This window comes from Columba livia, chromosome 18 (assembly GCF_036013475.1).
Source record: "Columba livia isolate bColLiv1 breed racing homer chromosome 18, bColLiv1.pat.W.v2, whole genome shotgun sequence".
Classification (NCBI taxonomy): domain Eukaryota; kingdom Metazoa; phylum Chordata; class Aves; order Columbiformes; family Columbidae; genus Columba; species Columba livia.
This window is the reverse complement of record NC_088619.1, coordinates 8,601,775-8,621,983: the sequence shown is the minus strand read 5'-3', so window position 1 is coordinate 8,621,983 and position 20,209 is coordinate 8,601,775. Positions and strand designations below refer to the sequence as shown.

At 49.6% G+C, this 20,209-nt stretch overlaps 1 protein-coding gene across 26 annotated transcripts in view; it reads left to right on the top strand.

The window, feature by feature from the left end:
- The window catches only part of CACNA1G (calcium voltage-gated channel subunit alpha1 G), a 141,672-nt gene that overhangs the window by 47,920 nt on the left and 73,543 nt on the right, over positions 1 to 20,209 (top strand). For all 26 annotated transcript variants that reach the window (XM_065034836.1, XM_065034832.1, XM_065034837.1 and 23 more), the window contains exons 4-10: positions 975 to 1,072; positions 3,110 to 3,269; positions 5,377 to 5,668; positions 6,178 to 6,270; positions 7,927 to 8,737; positions 8,826 to 8,870; positions 10,260 to 10,624. In XM_065034836.1, coding sequence (XP_064890908.1) covers positions 975 to 1,072; positions 3,110 to 3,269; positions 5,377 to 5,668; positions 6,178 to 6,270; positions 7,927 to 8,737; positions 8,826 to 8,870; positions 10,260 to 10,624 — 1,864 coding nt within the window. The remainder of the gene's footprint in view (positions 1 to 974; positions 1,073 to 3,109; positions 3,270 to 5,376; positions 5,669 to 6,177; positions 6,271 to 7,926; positions 8,738 to 8,825; positions 8,871 to 10,259; positions 10,625 to 20,209) is intronic.

Here is a 20,209-nt window from a genome sequence, read left to right as displayed (position 1 = left end):
CACCCAACTAGCTTTGAGGTGGAACTTGATAATTTTTGGAAGAGTTTAATATCCTGTGGTTGCCTGTGGCAGCAGGAGCCTGGCTGTATGGGGAGCCTCGTGGTCCTTTTCCTTGCCTTTGCCTGGCTCTGCCTCTTCAAGAATGTTTTTGGGCAGAATCTTGTGTTTTCCCACAGCTGGAGAGCAAAGTCCTGGTGAGGATGTGACCGATGGCCCCGCTGTGCTGGAGCAAAGGTTTCAGAGCAGAGGGAGATGGTGCTGGGGGGCCCCAGGGACTTGCAGCAGTCCTAGTGCATCCTCAGACTAAACCATGTGCAGGTTGTACCTCGGTGTCCTGAGCTGTGAAATAACCCCACGGGGCACAGTGTAGGAACACTGTGAGGTTCCTTGGTCCATGTTTGCTGCATTTGGTATCTGTGAGTGTCATGTGTTTTGATTTGTGTGCTTGCCCACCACCTGAATCCCACCTGCCAATGGTCTCTGCTGGGTAGAGCTCGAGGGGCTCAGTGTCCCATGTTCCACACTGCCTGTGCCCTGCAGAAAGGTTCTGCACCAGGGATGCTCCTCAGCTTTTCAAGGTTGTGCTGATCTTCAGCATAGCGAACCAAAATTTGTTGAAGTATCTGTAAACTTGTTGTTAAAAACAAGGCTGTGTCTGGAAATCGCCCTCTGGAGTGTGCAGAAAGTTTTGGAAGCTTCTGCGCTGGACCTGTGCAAAAACAGTAACCAAAGCAGATAAGAGAGAGAAGACCTGTGGCTGTGTGAGCTGGTGTGTCATGTTCTCGCTCATTGACTTTATTCTGATACGCAAACAACCCTTAATTAATTCCTCTGGCAAACTCTCCTGATGAGAGAGATGCAGTAACAAGTCCCTCTGTGAGCGGTTGGCATATACGGTTTGATTTATAGTGTTTGATAATTTAACATTTCTCCAGAAGATCCTTGATGCTCCTCCATGTTCGTGTCTTCCGCAGAATGCTGGAGTACTCCCTGGACCTGCAGAACGTCAGCTTCTCAGCCGTCCGCACCGTCCGCGTCCTGCGGCCACTCAGGGCCATTAACAGGGTCCCCAGTAAGTTGGATCCTTATTCCTCCTGGTTGATGCAAGTTCTTTATATCTGTTGCCCCAAAGGTGGAAGAGCAAACACAGGTGCTTCCCGTCTTACGTTGCTCCAACATTCATCCAAGCCTGGTAGTGCTAGGTCCTACCACTACTCTCTGGTTTCCAATGCCCACTTTAAATAATGTTCTTTTTGACACTTCTAGCATTAGAGAAGAGCCACCAGTCAATAAGATACCCAGAACTGTCTCTACACTCCTTTCTTTCTCATCTGAAGAGGGTCCTAGGAGGCTGCTAAGGGGAAGAGATGCAGGTCATAGGGAATGGCTGAGCCAACAGCCTTTGCCAGGCAGCACGGCCAGGGGTCTGAGCCATGCTGCTCCCACCCTCCCTGCACTACTCCAAGCTTTCTTGGAGAAACTGAGGCAAGGAAATCTTGTTGTCCCTGGAGACAGCTCCCCAGGAGAAGCTGAGGAGTCTCCTCTTGGAGCATATCTTGCTCTGCTCCCCAGAGCTGGTCTGTACAGCCAAAATCCCCAACACCTCCCAAGCAAGCCTGGGTGGGCTGGGAGGTGGCTGTTCAGTGCTGGTTTATCAGGTCACACATGGGGACCTCAGATTCCCCCTTGAGCAGCAATGGGTGTCCCTTCTGTGCTCGGAGGGACATTGGCCATCGCAAACATGACCCAAGTGCCCCAGGAGCTGTTCCTGCCATGCTGGGCAGAGTCCCAAGTGCTGGTATGTATCTCCATCCCTCTGGGATGCTGTACAGATGGGGTGTGATACATGTAAGTACGACTGCACCAGAAATGTCCTTTTCCTGGTCCTACACTCCTGGGTGTTGAACCCAACATTGTTTTAGACAAATTAAACCCAAGTCCGAACTCTTCTCTCTGAACTAGCTGATGCCTTGATGAGAACTAATCAGCTTCAGTTCTGTCTGTCAATGCTGGAGGTGCCTGGGCTCTATTTATTTTTCTGATCCTGACTCTTGAACTTAATTTGGCTTTGCTGCTGCTGCTGTTTCAATCATTACGGTAGCTTCAGAATCCTGTTTGCAATGTTTTTTTTTGTCCCCACTGCTGAACTGATGGATGGCTGAATTTATCTGCCACTGTCTAACCGGGGATGTAATTCACTTAATGTATTTTGAAATCCTGGGCAATTTATCTTGGCTTCTCTGCAATGGTGTTACAACGGGATAGAAATGTAAGGTGAGAAAAGAAATAAGAGAGTTTTGTATGATGATAAATGCAGTAACCACAGAAAGTAATTTCATTTAATTAGTAGTTGATGCAAGGTGGTTGTTGCCCTGTAGAGGAGTAGAGAAAAACCCTGACGAAGGAGGTGACAGCATCAGAATGAGGGGAAAAAGTCTTCTTGAAGTATCAAAGTAAAGGGCGCAACAGTAAAGCTTTCTTTAAATGAAAATCAATATCAGCGAGTGAGAGAATGCAGAAGATGGGGAAGAAGGAGAGTCAGAGATGAGCAGAATATTACAGAGACGTCAGACGAAATCAATTTTTTTGTGTGTGTAAATGTCAAGTTGAAGTCACCATCAATTTGTCTTTGTTGCAGAACTGGCTGTTCCTGAACTTGTGAGAATTAACTGCCAGGGAGAGTTGGGTAGTTTAAGGAAAAGAGGGGATTTAGGGTAGATGAGGGGAATTAGGGAGGGAAGGGAATTTTAGTATACATGGAGTGGGGAAAGTAATATGACTGGGCAAGGGAGAATGTCAGGGTTTGGTTCCAGAGAAGAAAGGAGACATATAATTGCTGGAAAATGCGAGGAGGAGAAGATGACTTGGGATGGGGAGTGAAGGGAGAAGAGCAGGGCAGGGATGGAGGGGGGAAACACAAGGGCTTTAAGGGGAACCAAAGGGGACTGGGGAGCTGTGGGAGTTTGGAAGACACATGTGGGTGACAAGCAACAGTGGCTGGGGAGGCAGCGGCTGTCACTGCAAGGAAAAGTATGGACGGAAAGGAAAAGGTCAGGAGGACGTAGCTGAAATAAGAAAATTCAGCCTGGATTTTTCCTCTTTGCCTCAGGTATGCGCATCCTGGTGACGCTTCTTTTGGACACGCTGCCCATGCTGGGGAACGTCCTCCTCCTCTGTTTCTTCGTCTTCTTCATCTTTGGCATTGTGGGAGTCCAGCTCTGGGCAGGTTTGCTCAGGAACCGCTGCTTCCTCCCTGAGAACTTCAGCATGTGAGTCTGTGCAGGCAGCAGAAGTGTCTCTCCAACCAGTCTGTCTCTCCAGGAGACCAGGATGTCCTCCATCAGAAAGCCCTGGTTCTTCTGTCAATACTTCCTGCTCCTAAATGCCCCCACAGCTCCTGCCCAGGCACGCGCGGCTGGAACAGTGCGAGCTGGGACAACGTGTCATTGGAGTCCTGCAGGGCTGTCCGTAACCCTCAGCTGGCACTCGGGAGCCTCTCTGATTGATAAGAGTCTCCAAAAAAAACCCGAGAATAAGAGTTCAGGCTGTCTGAATTCAGCATTTCATTAACATGCGACCTTTTCTGCATTTGTCAAGACATTGAGGTCTGAATCCCGTTCAGCAGCTGGTGATGTTTATTGATATGGTATTTATAGTCCCACCTGAACCCCAGGGGAGGCTGATGTAGCTACCACACATTTCAGGATGCTAGATCCTTTTCAGTCTCAGAGCAAGAGATAGTCCCTGTCCCAAACTGTTATTTTTCACAAACCTCTGGATTTTAAGGTCCAGAGGACAATTGTGATCAAATGGGGTTTTGTAGCACCCAGTTTCCTGGCCAGTCACTTGCCAGATGTAGGAATATTTTAACACTGGTTGAAATATCAGGTAGATATTTCTTTCAGACCAGAATTTCCATACTTGTTCTCCTATCTACCTGCTTTTCTCCACCACCTCCCTCTGTCTGAATGGTAGGAGAAAGGCAGATATCTGCAAGCCCTTGATGGATCTTCCAACACTCCAGGATTTTATCTTCTCCCACACATCTCCTAATCAATTGCCACCCCTCTTGTAGGTCGTAGAATCATAGAATTATTTAGGTTGAAGGCACCTTAGTGATCATTTAGTTCCAAGCCCCCTGCCATGGGCAGGGACCTTCCACCAGACCAGGTTGTTAAAGCCCCATCCAACCCGGCTGTGAAAACTTCCAGGAATGGGGCATCCACAGCTTCTCTGGGCAGCCTGTTCCAGTGTCTCACCACCCTCATGGGGAACTAGTTCTTCCTTATATCTAATCTAAATCTACTCTCTTTCACTTTAAAACCACTACCCCTTGTCCTATCACTACATGCCTTCGTAAACAATCCTTCTCCAGCCTTCTTGCAGGTCCCTTTACGTATTGGAGGATGCTGTAAGGTCCTGCCCTCAAAGGGCACTTGGGAGAGTCATTCCCAGGGCACATCCCTGTTCCATAAGTGGTAGCAGAGCAGAGGGACTGCTGCACCACTGAGTAAAGCCAATAGAGCCACAGGTTTGGGTGCCGTTTCAGTGAGCCAGAATTCCAGGGTTTAGATAAGCTTCGAAGGGTATTAAAGGCGATTCTGCAGGAATTAACTGGGCTGAACTAGGCTTAAAAATATCTTTGTGAGCTTTAGTGGGAGCCCTGGCAGCATTAAGGAGGTAGCTGTGTGCAGAGCAAGAAGCCAGTTTCTGGCTGGCCATGGGTTTTTTCATCACCCTGAAAAGCGTTTTTGCCTGGTTTGCTGCGGTAAGGCTGCCCTCAGAGAGAATTTAGAGCTTATCTATGGGCTGAACAGGCGCTGCAAAATGCAGATGAAGGCCCTGTCTCTGTTTTTTAGGAAGCTTGGGAGGTCCTTGTACCTAGAGTCTCCTTAAGCCATTCTCAGCATCTCCAGGAGGACAGGAGAATACAGGAGCTTAAACTGACTGAGTTCCATTTTACTGCAGCAAAGCCATTTCGGAGAAGACCTTCAGGGCTGAACCCTGCTCTTAGTCCCCTAAAGTCAAACCCTGAACATTTCCAGATGGAGTGACTCCTAAAAATGTCATCAGAGAGGTTGTTGAGTGGCCAAATGTGCTGCCTCAGTTTCCAAAACCCACTTAGGGACATAATAACCCCAGTGGGGCTGCAGAAAGTCCAAGGGGATCCCTTTAAAAAAAAAAAAACCAAAAGAACAAACAAACAATCAAACAAAAAACCCAACCCCTGCCCCCCCCAAAAAAAACCCCAAACAAAAACAAAAAAGAGCTTTAGCATCCAGAATAACAGATGTGAGATTTTGCTGTTGCAGTTGTTACCTTGCCAGATTGCCTGCAAACAGTGTGCAAACCCCAGCCCCGTCTGGACTCTTTCAGCCCCTACAGGGTGGATTTGGACCGATACTACCAGACAGAGAATGAAGATGAGAACCCTTTCATCTGCTCCCAGCCCCGGGAGAATGGGATGCGCTACTGCCGGAGCATCCCAACGCGGAGGGAAGAGGGTCTCGAGTGCACCCTGGATTATTATTCTTACAACGACACCACCAATACATCCTGTGTTAATTGGAACCAGTATTACACCAACTGCTCTGCCGGGGAGCACAACCCCTTCAAGGGAGCCATCAACTTTGATAACATTGGCTATGCCTGGATTGCGATATTTCAGGTGAGCCCTGTCTGCAAACTGTCACAAAGTGGGTGAAGAGCTGGTTGTGCCCCACAACATGTTCCCAGAGGCCATGTAATTGCACTCCTGGGGGCTATTTTGCACCGGCAAGCATTTATATAGCAGTCCACAGGCAGTCAAAATGTCAGGGATACAATTTGATGCTTGCTTTGAAGATTTCTCTGTCTTATGCATGGACAAAACCCAAGTCTCCAAACCCTGTGTGTGCAGTGAGATGCGAAGCAGGACCTTGATACTGCTATTCCCCCCGGAAAACGCAGTAGTGGGCATTAGGTCCAGCTGGAAAAGAAGGGCTGGACTCAGCCTGGACAGCTGGTAATGTGGCCATTGGCATTGGCAGGAGCAGAATTTGGTTCCTCAGTGCCTCGTACTGCACCAAGACCAGCTACAGGGTGTCAGAAATGACCCAGCCAGGAGAAACATTGCTTGTGCACTTGATGTTGTAACGGAGCCTTGATGGATTCATTTTCCATTCCTGTCTCCACCAGGTCATCACTCTGGAAGGCTGGGTAGACATCATGTACTTTGTCATGGATGCACACTCCTTCTACAACTTCATCTACTTCATCCTCCTGATCATTGTGAGTGGCCCTGGGGGAACATGGGGGATCCTCCTGGCATTTGGAGAGAGCAGAGTTGACTGACCCAGAGGAACAGGGCAGATAATATATAATAATATGCAATATATAATGTATAATATATAATAGCTGAAATAGAAACCAGCCTGCTGGAAGACAAGCAACTTCACTATGGCATTTTATTGCAGCTGTATTTTGCTGCAACCATGAAGGAAAGAAATATGTGCTTAAGCTATGGTAGATACACTTCTGTTGCTGCTGCTTCTACTACTTCTCTCCTTGTGGTCTAAGGTCCTCTCTCTTAGTTGCCACCTTGAATTTAAGTTTAAAATTAGGGAAATTTCCCCTGGTCAGGTTATGAGCTCTGGAAGGCTGCCCAGAAATTCCCCCAGATTGAAGAACCCAGCTGGCTGGGTCCTTGGTGCAGAGGGGACATTTCAGGAAAACAGTCTTGAACTTCAGAGAAGCACATGAAGAAAAGAGGGAAGAGATTACTGCCCACAGCCCACCCACATTTCACAGCGCCATCTGAGACCACCCACAAAGGAATCAACAAAGAGTTTCTGTGGGTTAGGCTCCATGATGGGCTTCGTCTATGGAAGCAGAATTGTCTATGGTGACTGGCTGTGCTCGTTGTCTAGACTGCCTGTATCGTCAAGGGAGAAAAATAGGTGCTTTAAGGGGGTGATTCATCTCCTCCGAAGGTAGACATCCAAAATAAATTAGATGCATTGCAGACTTGATGTGCCTATTTCTCTCTTGACTCTAAAGGGTCATTAGGTGCCTCACTCAGATGTAGCTGAGATAAGTGAGATGAGTCCCTTTCTCTCTGTCTAATTGGACTAAGTCCAGCAAAATAGCTGCACGTTGTCCATTAGGCCATTGTGGCAATTTCAGCTCCTCATCAACCCAGGACTCAAATCCTGATGAGAAGATAGGAGGTCATTTAGTCCATGATGCTTTTCCTAGTTATATCTATTAGCCTGCCAAAGAAAGAAACAATCCCTTGCTCTCAGCTTCCCCAAAATGATGGAGAGGAAAGTGCAAGCCGTACTTTTCCAGATGCTGCGTGAGCACCATTCGCAGTGTGTGATAGCCCGTTAGCACGTCAGTAATTCCCTGTGATCCAGCTTGGGCTCTGCAGAAGGCAGAACCTCATTGAAGCCCTGGTTGGCAATAAAATCTCCAAGCTGTGGGTGCAGACTGCTGATGCCCTTGCGTAACAGTCACCCGCAAATCCCGTTAGCAGGGGAAAGGGATCTGCCCACACGCTGCCAGGAAAAAAGCTCCTATCAGGAAGGCTCAGCGCATTCATCGTAATGCCACTAATTGTGATAATTACAACCGCTGTCTGCAGAGAGAGAAAAACACCATCTTACAAGAGCAAAAGCTTTTTGTCAAAATAATCTTCTCTTGTCTTTGATCTCTGACGTCCTCCATGGAGCGCTGGTGTGGGAGTTCCCAGGGTGGGGGCTGGGCGTGAGTCAGCCCCTCTGTGATCCCCACTGGTTGTCCCTACTGATGGTTCCCACCAGGTGAGGCAGGAGATGGGGCTGGCTGGGGTTTTTCCCCTGGTCCTTGGTCTGGGGTGTGGGGTGAGGCAGGGCTATGGGGTGGACATGGCCACCCCGAGGTGGCTGATGGCTTCTGTCCCCTTAGGTGGGCTCCTTCTTCATGATCAACCTCTGCCTGGTGGTGATAGCGACGCAGTTCTCCGAGACGAAGCAGCGCGAGAGCCAGCTGATGAAGGAGCAGCGGGTCCGCTACTTGTCCAACGCCAGCACCCTCGCCAGCTTTTCAGAACCAGGCAGCTGCTATGATGAACTCCTCAAGTACCTGGTTTATATTGCCCGTAAGGGCAGCAAGCAACTTGTGGAGGTCTACCGGATGGTGGGCGTGAGGATGGGCTTCCTCACCAGCCCCACAAGCAAGGCAGGGGCTGACCGGCACGCCGGGAAGCGCCGGAGCAGGAAGAGGTCTTCTGTGCACCACCTCATCCACCACCATCACCACCACCACCACCACTATCACCTGGGCAATGGGAACCTACGGGCACCACGTGCCAGCCCAGAGATCAGCGATGTGGAGACCAGCTCACTTCACAACGGGACCAACCGGCTGATGCTTCCCCCTTCGGCACCGAACCCCCACGGGGCCCCCAGTGCTGCATCCAGCAACACCGAGTCCGTCCACAGCATCTACCATGCTGACTGCCACTTTGAGCCCGTGTGCTGCCGCTCATCCCTCCCACAGCCGGTCCTTGGCTTGCCGAGCCCGGAGGGTATCCCCAAGAACATCGTGGGCAGCAAGGTGTACCCCACGGTGCACCCCAGCACCTCCCACGAGATGCTGAAAGAGAAGAACCTGGGGGAGGCGGCAGTCGGGGCGGGGAGCAGCACCTTGACAAGCCTCAACATCCCACCCGGGCCATACAGCACCATGCACAAGCTGCTGGAGACCCAGAGCACAGGTGAGCCGGGTGCTGGATGTCATTTTGGGGTTGTCTTGCAGAAATACAAGATACAACCTAATTTCTGTCTCTTTCTGAATCTTTGCAGGGTTCTTTTCAGTTCACGTTACAGAGAAAGGCGACAGCTTTCCAGGTGAGACCAATGTGAATCTTCTGACCTACATAACTCATCTTATAGCCAAAACTAGGAGAGAGGTTTCAACCTCCCAGACTTTAGACTTGCTAGAATCCAAGGGAAATTACTTTTTTTCAATCAACTCATTTTCTTTCCCATCACCATTTCCTCCTAAAACCAATTTGTTCTGCAGTTACAGGGAATGCTTCCTAGATCCCTGCACTCCCCAAATCAGCTAGAACTGGGTTCAATGACACCCAGCAAAGCTGGAGCCCAGCCCAGCTGTTTCCAAATTTCCATGTCCCTTCCTGTTGACATGCAGGGGCTGGAGGTGGCTGCTTTGCCCACCACATGCCCCAGAGCCTGGGCATGGACACCTTCCTGATCAGCATCCCAGCACATTCCTGAGCACTGTGTAGCTCTGCTTCCCACAGGACGCAAGACTAAGGGAGATAGTGTCTTGTTTGCATGAATGATCAATGTCAATCATAGGTGCTGAGTATTAAAACCTGTGATTTGCTCATGAAGCCTGTAACAGAGCCAGACACCAAATGCAGCTTTCCTGGATCCGGGGTTTCACACTTTCCTCACAAGATGCTCTTTCCCCCTCTCCATCCTAAGGTCTGGGAGCTCAACCCAGTCTAGTCCAAAGCCTCTCAGTCTCCAAGAAGCATTTCTGGCAAAGCTTTCCTGGATGGTCAATGCCTTTTCTACCCCACCACAGTGGCACTGACCTTTCCAGCCAGGAGCTGTGTAGGGAAGAGCCCAAGTCCTGTCCCCAGCTCAGAGCTGCCCAGATAATGAATACGAAGTGCTGGGCTCTGAGTTGGTTTAGCACCGAGTTTTTATTCATACCTCCTGCATGCTGCTGGGCACGAGTCAGGAGTGTGCTTTGCAAACAGACTCTTCCCTTGCAGCCAGCTGGTGGGATTTTTGGGGAACATCCCGCTGGGATTGTCACCTGGGAGCCACCTGGCAGCTGGGACCTGAGGGCAGCTTGTGGAGGGGGAAGCTGATGATTTCTGAGTATCAGCAAACAGCAGGAGCAGGAAAGGAGGTGGTGGTGGTCCTGATAATTAGAGCCTGGAGCCTGCCTGGGCCAAGGGGGCTGATTGCTTTCTCCTAGCCATGATGGTCAGAGGTTTAATGAGGTGGGCTGTGGCTTCTGGGTTGGAGCTCTGTCTGCCTGGGGGCAGCAAAGAGGGCTTTAAATTGTGAGAAGGTGCTGGGGAGCCCAGGTTTTGTCTAGGGCTCTTTAACCCAGCAGGAGTCCTTTTCCCCTTAGGAAATGCCTGTTCTGTTGAGGGCAACAGCTTGGTGCTAACGGGGTTGGGGGGGTTGCTCTCGTGGCTTCCTGTGGTCCCCTTGTCTTCGCTGATGGGCTGTTCTGTCCTGCTGGCATTTCAGGTCCCTGTCAAAGCTCCTGCAAGATCTCCAGCCCCTGCAACAAGCTGGACAGCGGCTCCTGCAACCCCGAGAGCTGCCCTTACTGCCTCAAGGCGCTGGCGAGTGAGGGTGAGCTGACGGACAATGAGACGGGTGACTCGGACAGCGAGGGCGTCTATGAGTTCACGCAGGATGCCCACTACAGCGACCAGCGGGACCCGCAGCGGGGCAGAGCCCGGGCAAGGAAAGCGAGTCGGGTGCTGGCCTTCTGGCACGTGGTGTGTGAGACCTTCCGGAAGATTGTGGACAGCAAGTATTTTGGCCGTGGGATTATGGTGGCCATTCTCATCAACACGCTCAGCATGGGGATCGAGTACCACGAGCAGGTTAGTGCTGTCCCAGCAGAAGGGATGCGGGTGGTGTGACAGGTCCGAATCCGGCTGCTGATGAGATGGTTTGGGGTGAGAGGCATTTGGGTGCTGTAGGAATCGCAGGATGGTTGGAGTTGGAAGGGTGGAGATCATTTAGTCCAACCCACCTGCTAAAGCAGGTTCACCCAGAGCAAATCACACAGGATTTTGCCTGGGTGGGTTTTTAATATCTCCAGAGGAGACTCCACAACCTCTCCGGGCAGCCTGTTCCAGGGCTCAAAGTAAAGAAGTTTCTCCTCATATTCAGCTGGAACTTTTGATATTTCAGTCTGTGCCCATTGTCCCTCACCCTACTGCTGGGCCTTACTGAAATGGGTCTGCTCCCATCCCCTTGACACCCACCCACCCTTGAGATGTTTATAAGCGTAAATAAAAAGGGTCCCAGAACAGAGCAAGGCTGATTTTTGTCCTCGGAGCCTGCTCCCAGCTTGCAGGCAGAGGCAGGCAGCAATCGCCTGGGCTGGTAATAGGCTGCATGAGCTCCTGCATCCCGGCCCCGCCAGGGATGCTCAGCACTGTGCTGAGTCCACCATCACCTGGGCAGCACCGCATGAGACTGGTTTCTGCGGCACAGGGGCCAAGGAGAGGGAACAGCCGTTTGCCGCTGGGTTTGTGCCAGCTACCGGCAGTGGCTGCGGGCTCTGGGGTTGGTGCAGCTGCAGACAGGGAAGTCTATTGAATTTGCAGTCCCTGGAGAGGAGGTAACAAATGCCTTTGCCTCCCCGGTGAACGCTTCAGCAACAGCACACTGAGTCCAAAATAGACTCGTCGCTGGCTACTTCTCTGCTCGATTATCTGAGTCCTTGCAGGCAAGAGGCTGACTTTGCTCCAGCCTCTTGCACACTTGTCACACAGCAGAGCTTTTCCCAATATACAGTAATTAAGAAAAGGATGTTCCTCTTGAAATGTCTCTATCAGGATAACAAGAGCTCTGCTTTTAGAGAGGCTTTTGTGTGGTGTGGTCTCACTGTCAGTTTTGTGGCTGCTGCCGGTGGCACGCCTGGTGTGGTGCCCTTGGTCCTGCTGCAGGTGTGGGTTGGCTTGGTTTGGATTTGGGGGGGAGAGTTGATTAGGAGGGATGGTGAGATGCTGCAAAACATTCTTGTATACCCCTCCAGTGCTAAAGGGCTCCCATTAGCCAGACTGGCATTGTGCTTCTTCTGGGATGCCAGAGCTCTACCCTCCCAGACAGACAAGACCTCCCCTGTCCCAGCACGAGCCTTTGCTGGGAACTCCTTTGCATCTCCAGTCATGGCTGTATCTGACTTTTCTCCCTTCCCGGCATGCTTTGTATTTGCATAGTCACTTGCAGTTGCACGCAGAGGTGTTTCTCCCACAGCTCCCAGTTGCAGGGGTGGTGGCTGCAGACTGTCTCCAAATTTCCGTGTCCTCCCGTGGCATTAATGCCTCAATGCCCGAACGCCAGGGAGATGCAGCTGTGCTAAATGTGTCCCTTCCAGCCAGTGCCTTCTCCCTGACGTCCTAATACAGTCTGGCTGGCTAACCCTTGTTTTCAGTACACATTAAACAACGATGCACTCAGAAGTCCTACAGGTTTCACCTTCATGTGCTGCCCTTGGTGGATGTGCCAGGGGAGCTGCATGGGGAAGCTTGAGTGATTCCACCTTTATTTAATAACATCGGGAAGATCATCTCTTAAGAACCTGGGGGGAGGTGGCTCACAGAAACCAATACACAGTTCTATTCCCCCTTTGGCTGAAAGGTGAAAGCAGATCTGCCGTGTCTTTGCTGCGACTGTTCAAGGCACAGATTATCAAAGCTTGTTGCGCTTTATTAGGAGCATCTTTGGGAGATGCTGGTTCAGGCTCCCACCATGCGTGTCCATGCGTTGGGACCATTCCACCAGGGATGGGTGGCTGAGGGAACTCTCATCACCAAACACCTGATAAACAACACAGCTACTTAATTCTTCGGCTGGGGAGAAGGAGGGCAGCGGGGTGCTGGCCTCTGCCCTGGCCAGCGGGGTGTCCCAGCCGGCAGCTGGATGGGAAAGGCAGATTTTTGTGGTGGTTTTCGGGTGATGAGGTGAAGGGAGCTGATAAGCGTGGGGGTACTCCAGACACTGTGGGTGGCTGCTTTCTTTGGCGGTAGTTTGAAGCTACTACTGTTCCAGATTCCTTTCTCCCAGGCATTTGGAGTGAATAGCAGAGCTTGTTTTTATTAGTTCATCTGCTCAAAGTGGCAGCAGAGAGCAGAGAGGTGTTTTTCTGTAAACTAAGGAGGCTTATAGTCTGCTGTTTCGTAATCTGACAGTTATGAGAGCAGGAATTAGAAGGCAGAAATGCTGGACCAGGCCTTTCTGCAGAGATTATAAACACTGAAACATGCAATTTTTTTTTCCTTTTAGAAGAGTCTTTCTTAAAAGTGCAAGTGATCAACCGCATCAAATTTATCTTCATCGGCTGATTGTTTGCAAAGACGTGAGGGGGCTTGAAGAGTACTTGACTCTGTGACTTTCTATATTAAGCTCTCTGCTTATTTAATGAATATTTACCTCTTGGGCTTTTCACATGAGGCCACTCTGGGCACACCGGGCTATATTAGGAATAAATACTTTCAGGACATGTTTTATGGTGCCATGTCAAAAGCCTTGTACTGTTTACCAGCACCTTGCTAGAGGGGAGAGGACATGCTGACAGCTACTATGTGAGAAGAGGGATGGGCTGGTGGTTACCCTGGGAGGAAGACATCTACCTTCCGTCTGTCCCCAGCAGAGTTGGGTGGGATTTAGCAGCTCTGGGACCACCAGAGCATCCTGGACTTCAGAACATGAGCTGATCAGCAGAGGTCCTCATTATAGCCTGAGGACAGAAGTACACTTCTCTGGAGGCTTTGCATTTCACTTTGGGACAGGCATGCTGGTGAGACCTGCTTTTCTCCGTGGGAGATGTCTGGAAGACTGAAACAGCCTTTCATTCACTTGCTTGACAGTCTTGGGCCAGGCTGGGTTATTTAGGATGAAAGTGGTGGTTTGAAGGCACATCAAAAAGAGTGGAAATTCGGAGTGTGTTGAAAACGCCGGCCCCCACCTCTTGCTGTTTATTTGCATTCACGCATCAGTCAACCTGTCCAGACTGAGCACCCACAATCGGGGTGCTGGATGCACATAGCTAAGGTAGTTGGTGTCCCCAGGAGCTCACCTCCTACCTTAGGACCTTCCAACCTAAAGCTTCACTTTCCACAGTAAAATTATCATCAATAAACATTTTACCATCGCACGGCTGGGGGTTCAGGAGCTAGGTTTCCTCTAAGCTCCTTCCAACATGACCTTGCTGACTTTCTCACTCAGCATCAGGTTACTTCCACGTGGTTCCTACACGTGTGGGAGCTGCAGGAGCACCTGACCAGGCTTAGCTCAGTGGTTTCTGCCCATCCTCCCCACCCGCCCAGCTCTGGCTCTTGCCTTCCCCATGACCGCTGGGTTTAGCGAGAGGAAAGCGGCTGGAGGTGCATGGAGCGCTCGCCGTGTTGCTGCTGCCGGGCAGCACTGTGAAATTTTCCATCAGGGAAATGACAACCAGATGCTGCGGATTATTAATGGGACTGCTAAATAGCTTGTTTTTCTACGGAGATGAAGGAAAATGCAGGTAGAAACTATTAGCTTTGGGTAGAGGAATATAAAGGTGATTTAAAGGTAGACTCTGGGGGATTTTAAATACACTGTTGAACCAATTGACTGATTCGCCTTAGGGAAGCTGAGACTGCAGCGCTGCGGGTTCAAACGGCTAAGGCTTTGCAAAAGCTTGTTCTGCTATGGAGCAGGAGTAAAGTGTGCTGCTAAACCAGAGGGTTTCTGTGCTGCTTTCCCCCCAGCCCTGGCTGCAAGCCAGACTGTGTTCCATAATGTGCTGCTTTTCTTTTTTCTTTTTCTTCTCCAAATCCTTCCTTGGAGTGAAACGCAAAGGCTTTAGTACAAGGCGTGATGTTGGACTCCTCAGCAGGGGAAAGAATTCAGCGAGGGCTTCCTTGAGGAAGGGCTTTGGGGTTTTGTTTTTGTTTTTAAAATCTGGTTCGCATTGAGCTGCCTGGCTGTTCTGATTTTTCCTTGTCTGAACTCGCATTGTATGAACTATACCCTACATACTCATTTGTTTAAATAGTGCTTGAATTTCAGCCGCCGTCTCTGCGGTGAATTGCCATTGTTAACAAGAAAGAGACTGGAGAGTCCTGCATTGGCCTCCCCAAAGCTGCAGTCGGTTCAAATTCACAGCTGGAGATCTTGGGGACTTGGATCTAGATCGGTCCAAACCTCTGGTGTCTCTGAAGGAAGAGGAAATTGCTTCAGACCTGTGGAGAACCTTTTGTTAATTTTTGAAAAGCAAATCGGAGAGATGACAAAGGGGACAGCACCCAAGGAGAAAATCTCATCATCCACAGGAGGCAATTCTCAGGGAAGCGGGGAGAGGTGATGCTTGACATCCCTCCAGCAGCAGGATAACCGCTGGGGTACCCCCAGCTACAGCAAGGGGTTGTAGGAACCCACAAAGCAGCAGTGCCCTGAACCAAGGTGTGCAAACTCCCTCTGCGGAAGGCAGGAGCAGCCTCAGCTCGTGGTGGTATCTCAGGCTGAATTCCTTGTGCATCCTGCTGCAGGGACCCGGAGTGTACATGGTACAGATAAAGCCAAATTGTCACCAGTAACATTACAATCTAATAGCCACTGCAACATGGAAATATCAACCATCTGTGCCAAAGCGTCAAAGGAAAGCTTGCTGGCAAAATGCATTAATGTATCTATTTATGTAAACAGTGGGGCTGAAAAACATGAGAGTCTTCCTAATCAGCATCAGAGGATGTGAAATTTTTAGGTATCCAGGATGACGGAGAGGGGAGGTGAAGGGTCAGTGAGTGCAGCAGTGTTAGAAAACTTGCCATGAGGCTACAGGTTCAAGCATTAATAATAGCCACCCAGATGGTATTGATGTACTTCTGCCTGAATTTAGTGTGCAGGGAGAAAGGTAACTGAAAATTATTAGCTGTCCTGACACCCACTGATTGATTTCTCCACGTGGGAGGAAAATTTAGTTTCTCTATGGAGAAGTGATGTGAGGGACCTGGGCAGTGGGGATTTGTCAAGCTGGTGCCCCAGGTCTTGGGGTGCTTGAGTCTGTGCTAGCGTCCAAAGTTCTGGGCAGGCTGGAAGGCAGTAGAAGCACTTTTTTCCCAGGACTTCATGGTTAAGAGCATCCTAATCTCCACCAGTTGCAAGCCAAGTTGAACACTTGCTGCTGGCTGCAGGAGTGTTGGACATTTGTCAGGCATATGGAGGCTGCTCCATTGACATCCCCGTGTGCCAAATCAGATCTTGCCACGTGCTCATTTGCCTCCCGAGGAGGCTGTGGGGGATGCAGGGATGAGCTGCAGCTCGCGAGGTGCGTGCTGCCCAGCTTGCCCTTTTCTGGCTGCACAGGGTGATCGTAGGCAGCACCATGTTCCCTCCAACCTCTGCAGCTCCATGTCATCTAGATCCAGGACATTTGAATTCTGGCTTCTTTCGTGTGCATGGATTTGTTTCAAGCCTCCAGGTCAGGAAGGGAATCCTTTTTTATTTAATAGTTTTGGTATCTCTTGCATCTCTTTTGAATTGTTTTCTGCAAGTGCAGGGACTCAAAGACTTGTCCCACATCCAGACAGCAGCTGGTGTGGCATCAGGGGCTCTCTGCGTCCCACACAGAGATGCAAAGCGGTGCTGCACCCCCTTAACCCTGCACCCCAGCTGCTGTACTCCAACCTTGGCCTTAATAGTACAGTTGGACTTTCCTCTGTGGTGAAATTTCTAATTTGATGCTTCCCTGTATGAATCTGATTCATTAGGCTTTGATTCAGGAGGGCACTTGCCATGTGTGTGCATCCCTTAAATCAACAAGAGAGCTTTTCCCTGGAAAACCTCTGCCTGTCCCAGGCTCTTCCTGGGAGCTCACAAGGTCCCATGTTCATGCAGCATCTCTTCCTAGAGATATCTCCATTTCCACGTTGGTGCATACCCTGTGTCTCTGTTTAACTCCATCACACATCTCCCCAGCGCTGTGCCAGCTACTCTTGGCGAAGTGATGAAAGCTTTGGCAGCACAGTGAGGCTTTCCCCGCCTCAGCATCTGCTGGCTTTGCCCAACACAGGGCTTGTAGCTGGTGTCAACTCGATTTCCCAGTGCTACAGCTGCACAGGGCACTCCCACAGCAGGAAAATAAGGTGCCCTATAGATTTGCATGTGCTGTATTCAATTACCTCCTGCTTAAGCAGAAATTACTCTTATTAACAGTTTGTAGCTGGAGACTGGTGGAGTCAAGTCAACGCTAATGGAAGTCATCCGAGCTGTTAATCACTGGAATCACCGACTTCAAAATCAGCTCTCTGTTTGTTATTGGGGGTAATTCTTTCTATGGACCTCAGGGGTTCTTCCTCTCCTCAGTGATTTGAAGGGTTTATGAGGTCTTGTAGGAACTTGTGTGTTTTATTGACTCACTGACAAAGCTCTTTCAGAGTGTCATGCAAAATACAGGGGTGCCACGGCCCTCGCAGTTATTGAAAAAATGGGCTGTGCCTATAAAGCAGACTTTATCCTGGTTCTGGAGACTGAATGATTTGAAAATGTAATGAGATTTCAGGCAACTGGAAAGTGTGTGGATTTTTTATCAGATAATTCAGTTTTCTGCAAGCTTTAGGGATGAGCCTATGTGGATTCCCGACATCTAAAGTTTTCTTCAGCTCCCTGGATGGGGAACTATAAGTGTCAATCCTTTCCTGTTAATTTAGTTCAGAGGCTGGAAATACTCGGGCTGCCTTAGATCCTATCATTACAGCTGTTGTTTCAGCTGCCATCCATACCCCTGTGTTATCTCTGCTCAGGCAGCATTGAGAAGAGACTCTGGCTCAGTGAAATGAGGAGATGATGTGTGCTTTTGAAACTCACTTCATCCCCATGCTGATGAAAAATCACTGCTCTCTGCAGATAGATGTGCATGTCTCTCTGCTCCTTCTTTGATTATTGTGGTTGTTCCCTTTGGGTGGGAGCCAGCAAACTCAGCTAGAGCTTCTGGAGCATCCTCAGCTTGCACCAGCACATGCTTTTGTCTGTAAACGCTCCTGATTGCTGATTGTTGGTGATTTCCCAGGGATCAATCAATTTTCTTCCCAGGTCTCCCAGTAGAGTTGGTCCCGATGCTGTTGGTGCCGTGACTCTGCCCCGCTGCCACCCGTGTCCTCGCAGAGCCCCTTCCCACCCCACTCAGCCCCAGCGGGAGCAGGGACGGGAGCTGAGTGTTTTTTCCCTCATCTCTGCTGGATTTCAGCTCTTTTGTTATAATTGTTTTTTTGCTGATGTTAGGAAACGACCAGCTTTTCCCCCGTGGATGTCTGTCAGCATTAGAGATAGTGTTACCAGCATCAGAAACCCAGGTTCAGCAGAACTGTGCAGGAGCCCTACAGAGACAGCCTTTTTCTTTCTCTTTTTTTTTATTTCCTTCCTCCCCCTAGTACCTTCTCAAGTAGTAATGGGGAGATAAGTTTCAAACTTGGTTTAGATTAACTAGAAATAGAGGGCTTTAAATCTCAAGTACTTACAAGGTGTGACCAAGTGGAAATGCAGCTTTTGTTCAGCTTAAGCTCCTCTGAAACCTGGGCAGAGGGATGAGCCACTTCATGTTTTTCTTGCATTTTCTAGGATAATATTCATCCAGAAATCTCAAGCTGAGAGAGATAAGGAGTTCAGGCAAGAATATCTGCTGTATGAGTGGTAAAGAGAGCTCAGCCCCAGGGCTTGGGGAAGAGAGCATGGTCTGCAGGTCCTGTTGATGGTTCTGGGCAGGGACAGGTCATGGCAGGTCCCTTTGGGGTTGGTTGATGAGGTTCTCCATCATGCGTGGGCCTCATCCCCTCATTTGCACCCCGAGCTTGAGGTGGACATGAGGCAGAGGGGACATGGCCCCATCAGGGCTGGGGAATTCAGTTGCTGGCCATGGTTGCTCAACAAGGATGTGGTGGAGAGGAAGGTCCTGCACCAGAAGGTGCCGTGTCCATGGGACTCAGCTCCTTCCTTCTGCAGATGTGGGCTGGGAAGGGACATTTGTGAATTGTAACAGGGAAGAATGGGTGCAAGGTGAGGAGATTAGTGGTGGTGGTGGAAGGGGAGTCCCTCCTGTGCAGACAGCTCCAATTTCTCCGAAATGAAAGCCGCTTTCCTCCCTTTCTTACAGCATTACTTGCTGTGGCATGAAATATTCAGCCCCCATTCAAACCGTAACAAAATCCTCCTTTCCTGTGTGGTGAAGGGATGAAACTGGACTTGTTCGCTTGTCTGTTAAAGTCAATTCCTTTTAATAAATGCCTATAAATCCTGAACTTCCCAGCAGTCCTCCTTCAGCCCACCGAGCAGCAAACACGCTGCCTTTTCTGTGTGTCCAACCCCAGGAGGAGCAAAACAAAAGTCTCTGCAATTCTGCTACTTTCTGAATTGTTTTCTTTAACCAATTTGGCAAAGGATGAGTAGAGACAGCCTATCAGTCTGTCAGGCTCTGATTTAAGCATGGCTCAGGTTGGAGCTGCTTGACCCAGGACAGTGGCTAACGCCTGATGCCTTTTAAGGAGCCCCAAAGACAATGAATGTCATCACTGAAAATATGCGTGGATTGAGTTTCTATTTATAAAATAGCAAGTGGCTCTGGAGCTGAGAGGCACTGTATTTACTGAAGGGAATCAAAGTGGTTTTGTGGATGGCCGTGGCTCAGCGGGTGCACCGAGGCAGGAGGAATAATGTGGGTGTGATGAGGATAAGGCATGGAGAAGACTTATTGGTTGAGGACACGGCCATGAGCTATAAATGATGGGGAACTGAGCATGGGAGAGGGCAAGAAAAAGGGCACATCATTTTGTTAATTAATAGCTGCTTCCGTTCATCAGAATTTCTTATGTTTTGCCCCAGGACCGATGGTCTGGCTCCTGTTTTAAGGTAGACCCCATGTGTGCCTGCACCCCTGCAGAGAGTGGAGACAATCTAGTGGAACAGTGTCAGGTCGAAAAATCGCATCTTTGTGTGACCTGTTTGATTTTTTTCTTATGTATATATATTAAAAATCTGCAAGTGATGAGTCAGTAAAACGTTTTTGGTGTTTCCTGTGAAATAGCTGAGGTTGGTATTTTATTTCAATGTTATTTTTCCTTAGTTACCATGGTAATGATTTCAGACAGGTTTTATTCTGCAGCTGTTTGAATGGTTTTGAAGTTTTCATGGTCTTCTGGATTCACTCACAGAAGCAGAGCCCTGGGGATCAGGAGGGATCTGCCTCCTGGCCCGTCACCCCATCCTTCCCTCTGCTTTGGCAAGACAGATTTTTTTTTTTTCTATTTTATTTTATTGTTAGTGAGATAGAGAGGAAACACCCTGGGGTGCTTCTGCTCTTTAGTGCTGACATCCATGGGCGCAGGGGCTGGACAAGACCAGGCTTGGCCTCAGCCTGGAGCTCGCTGTCTGGGCAGAGGGGAAACAGGGATGGATGGATCCACGCCAGATGTGTCTACGGTGCT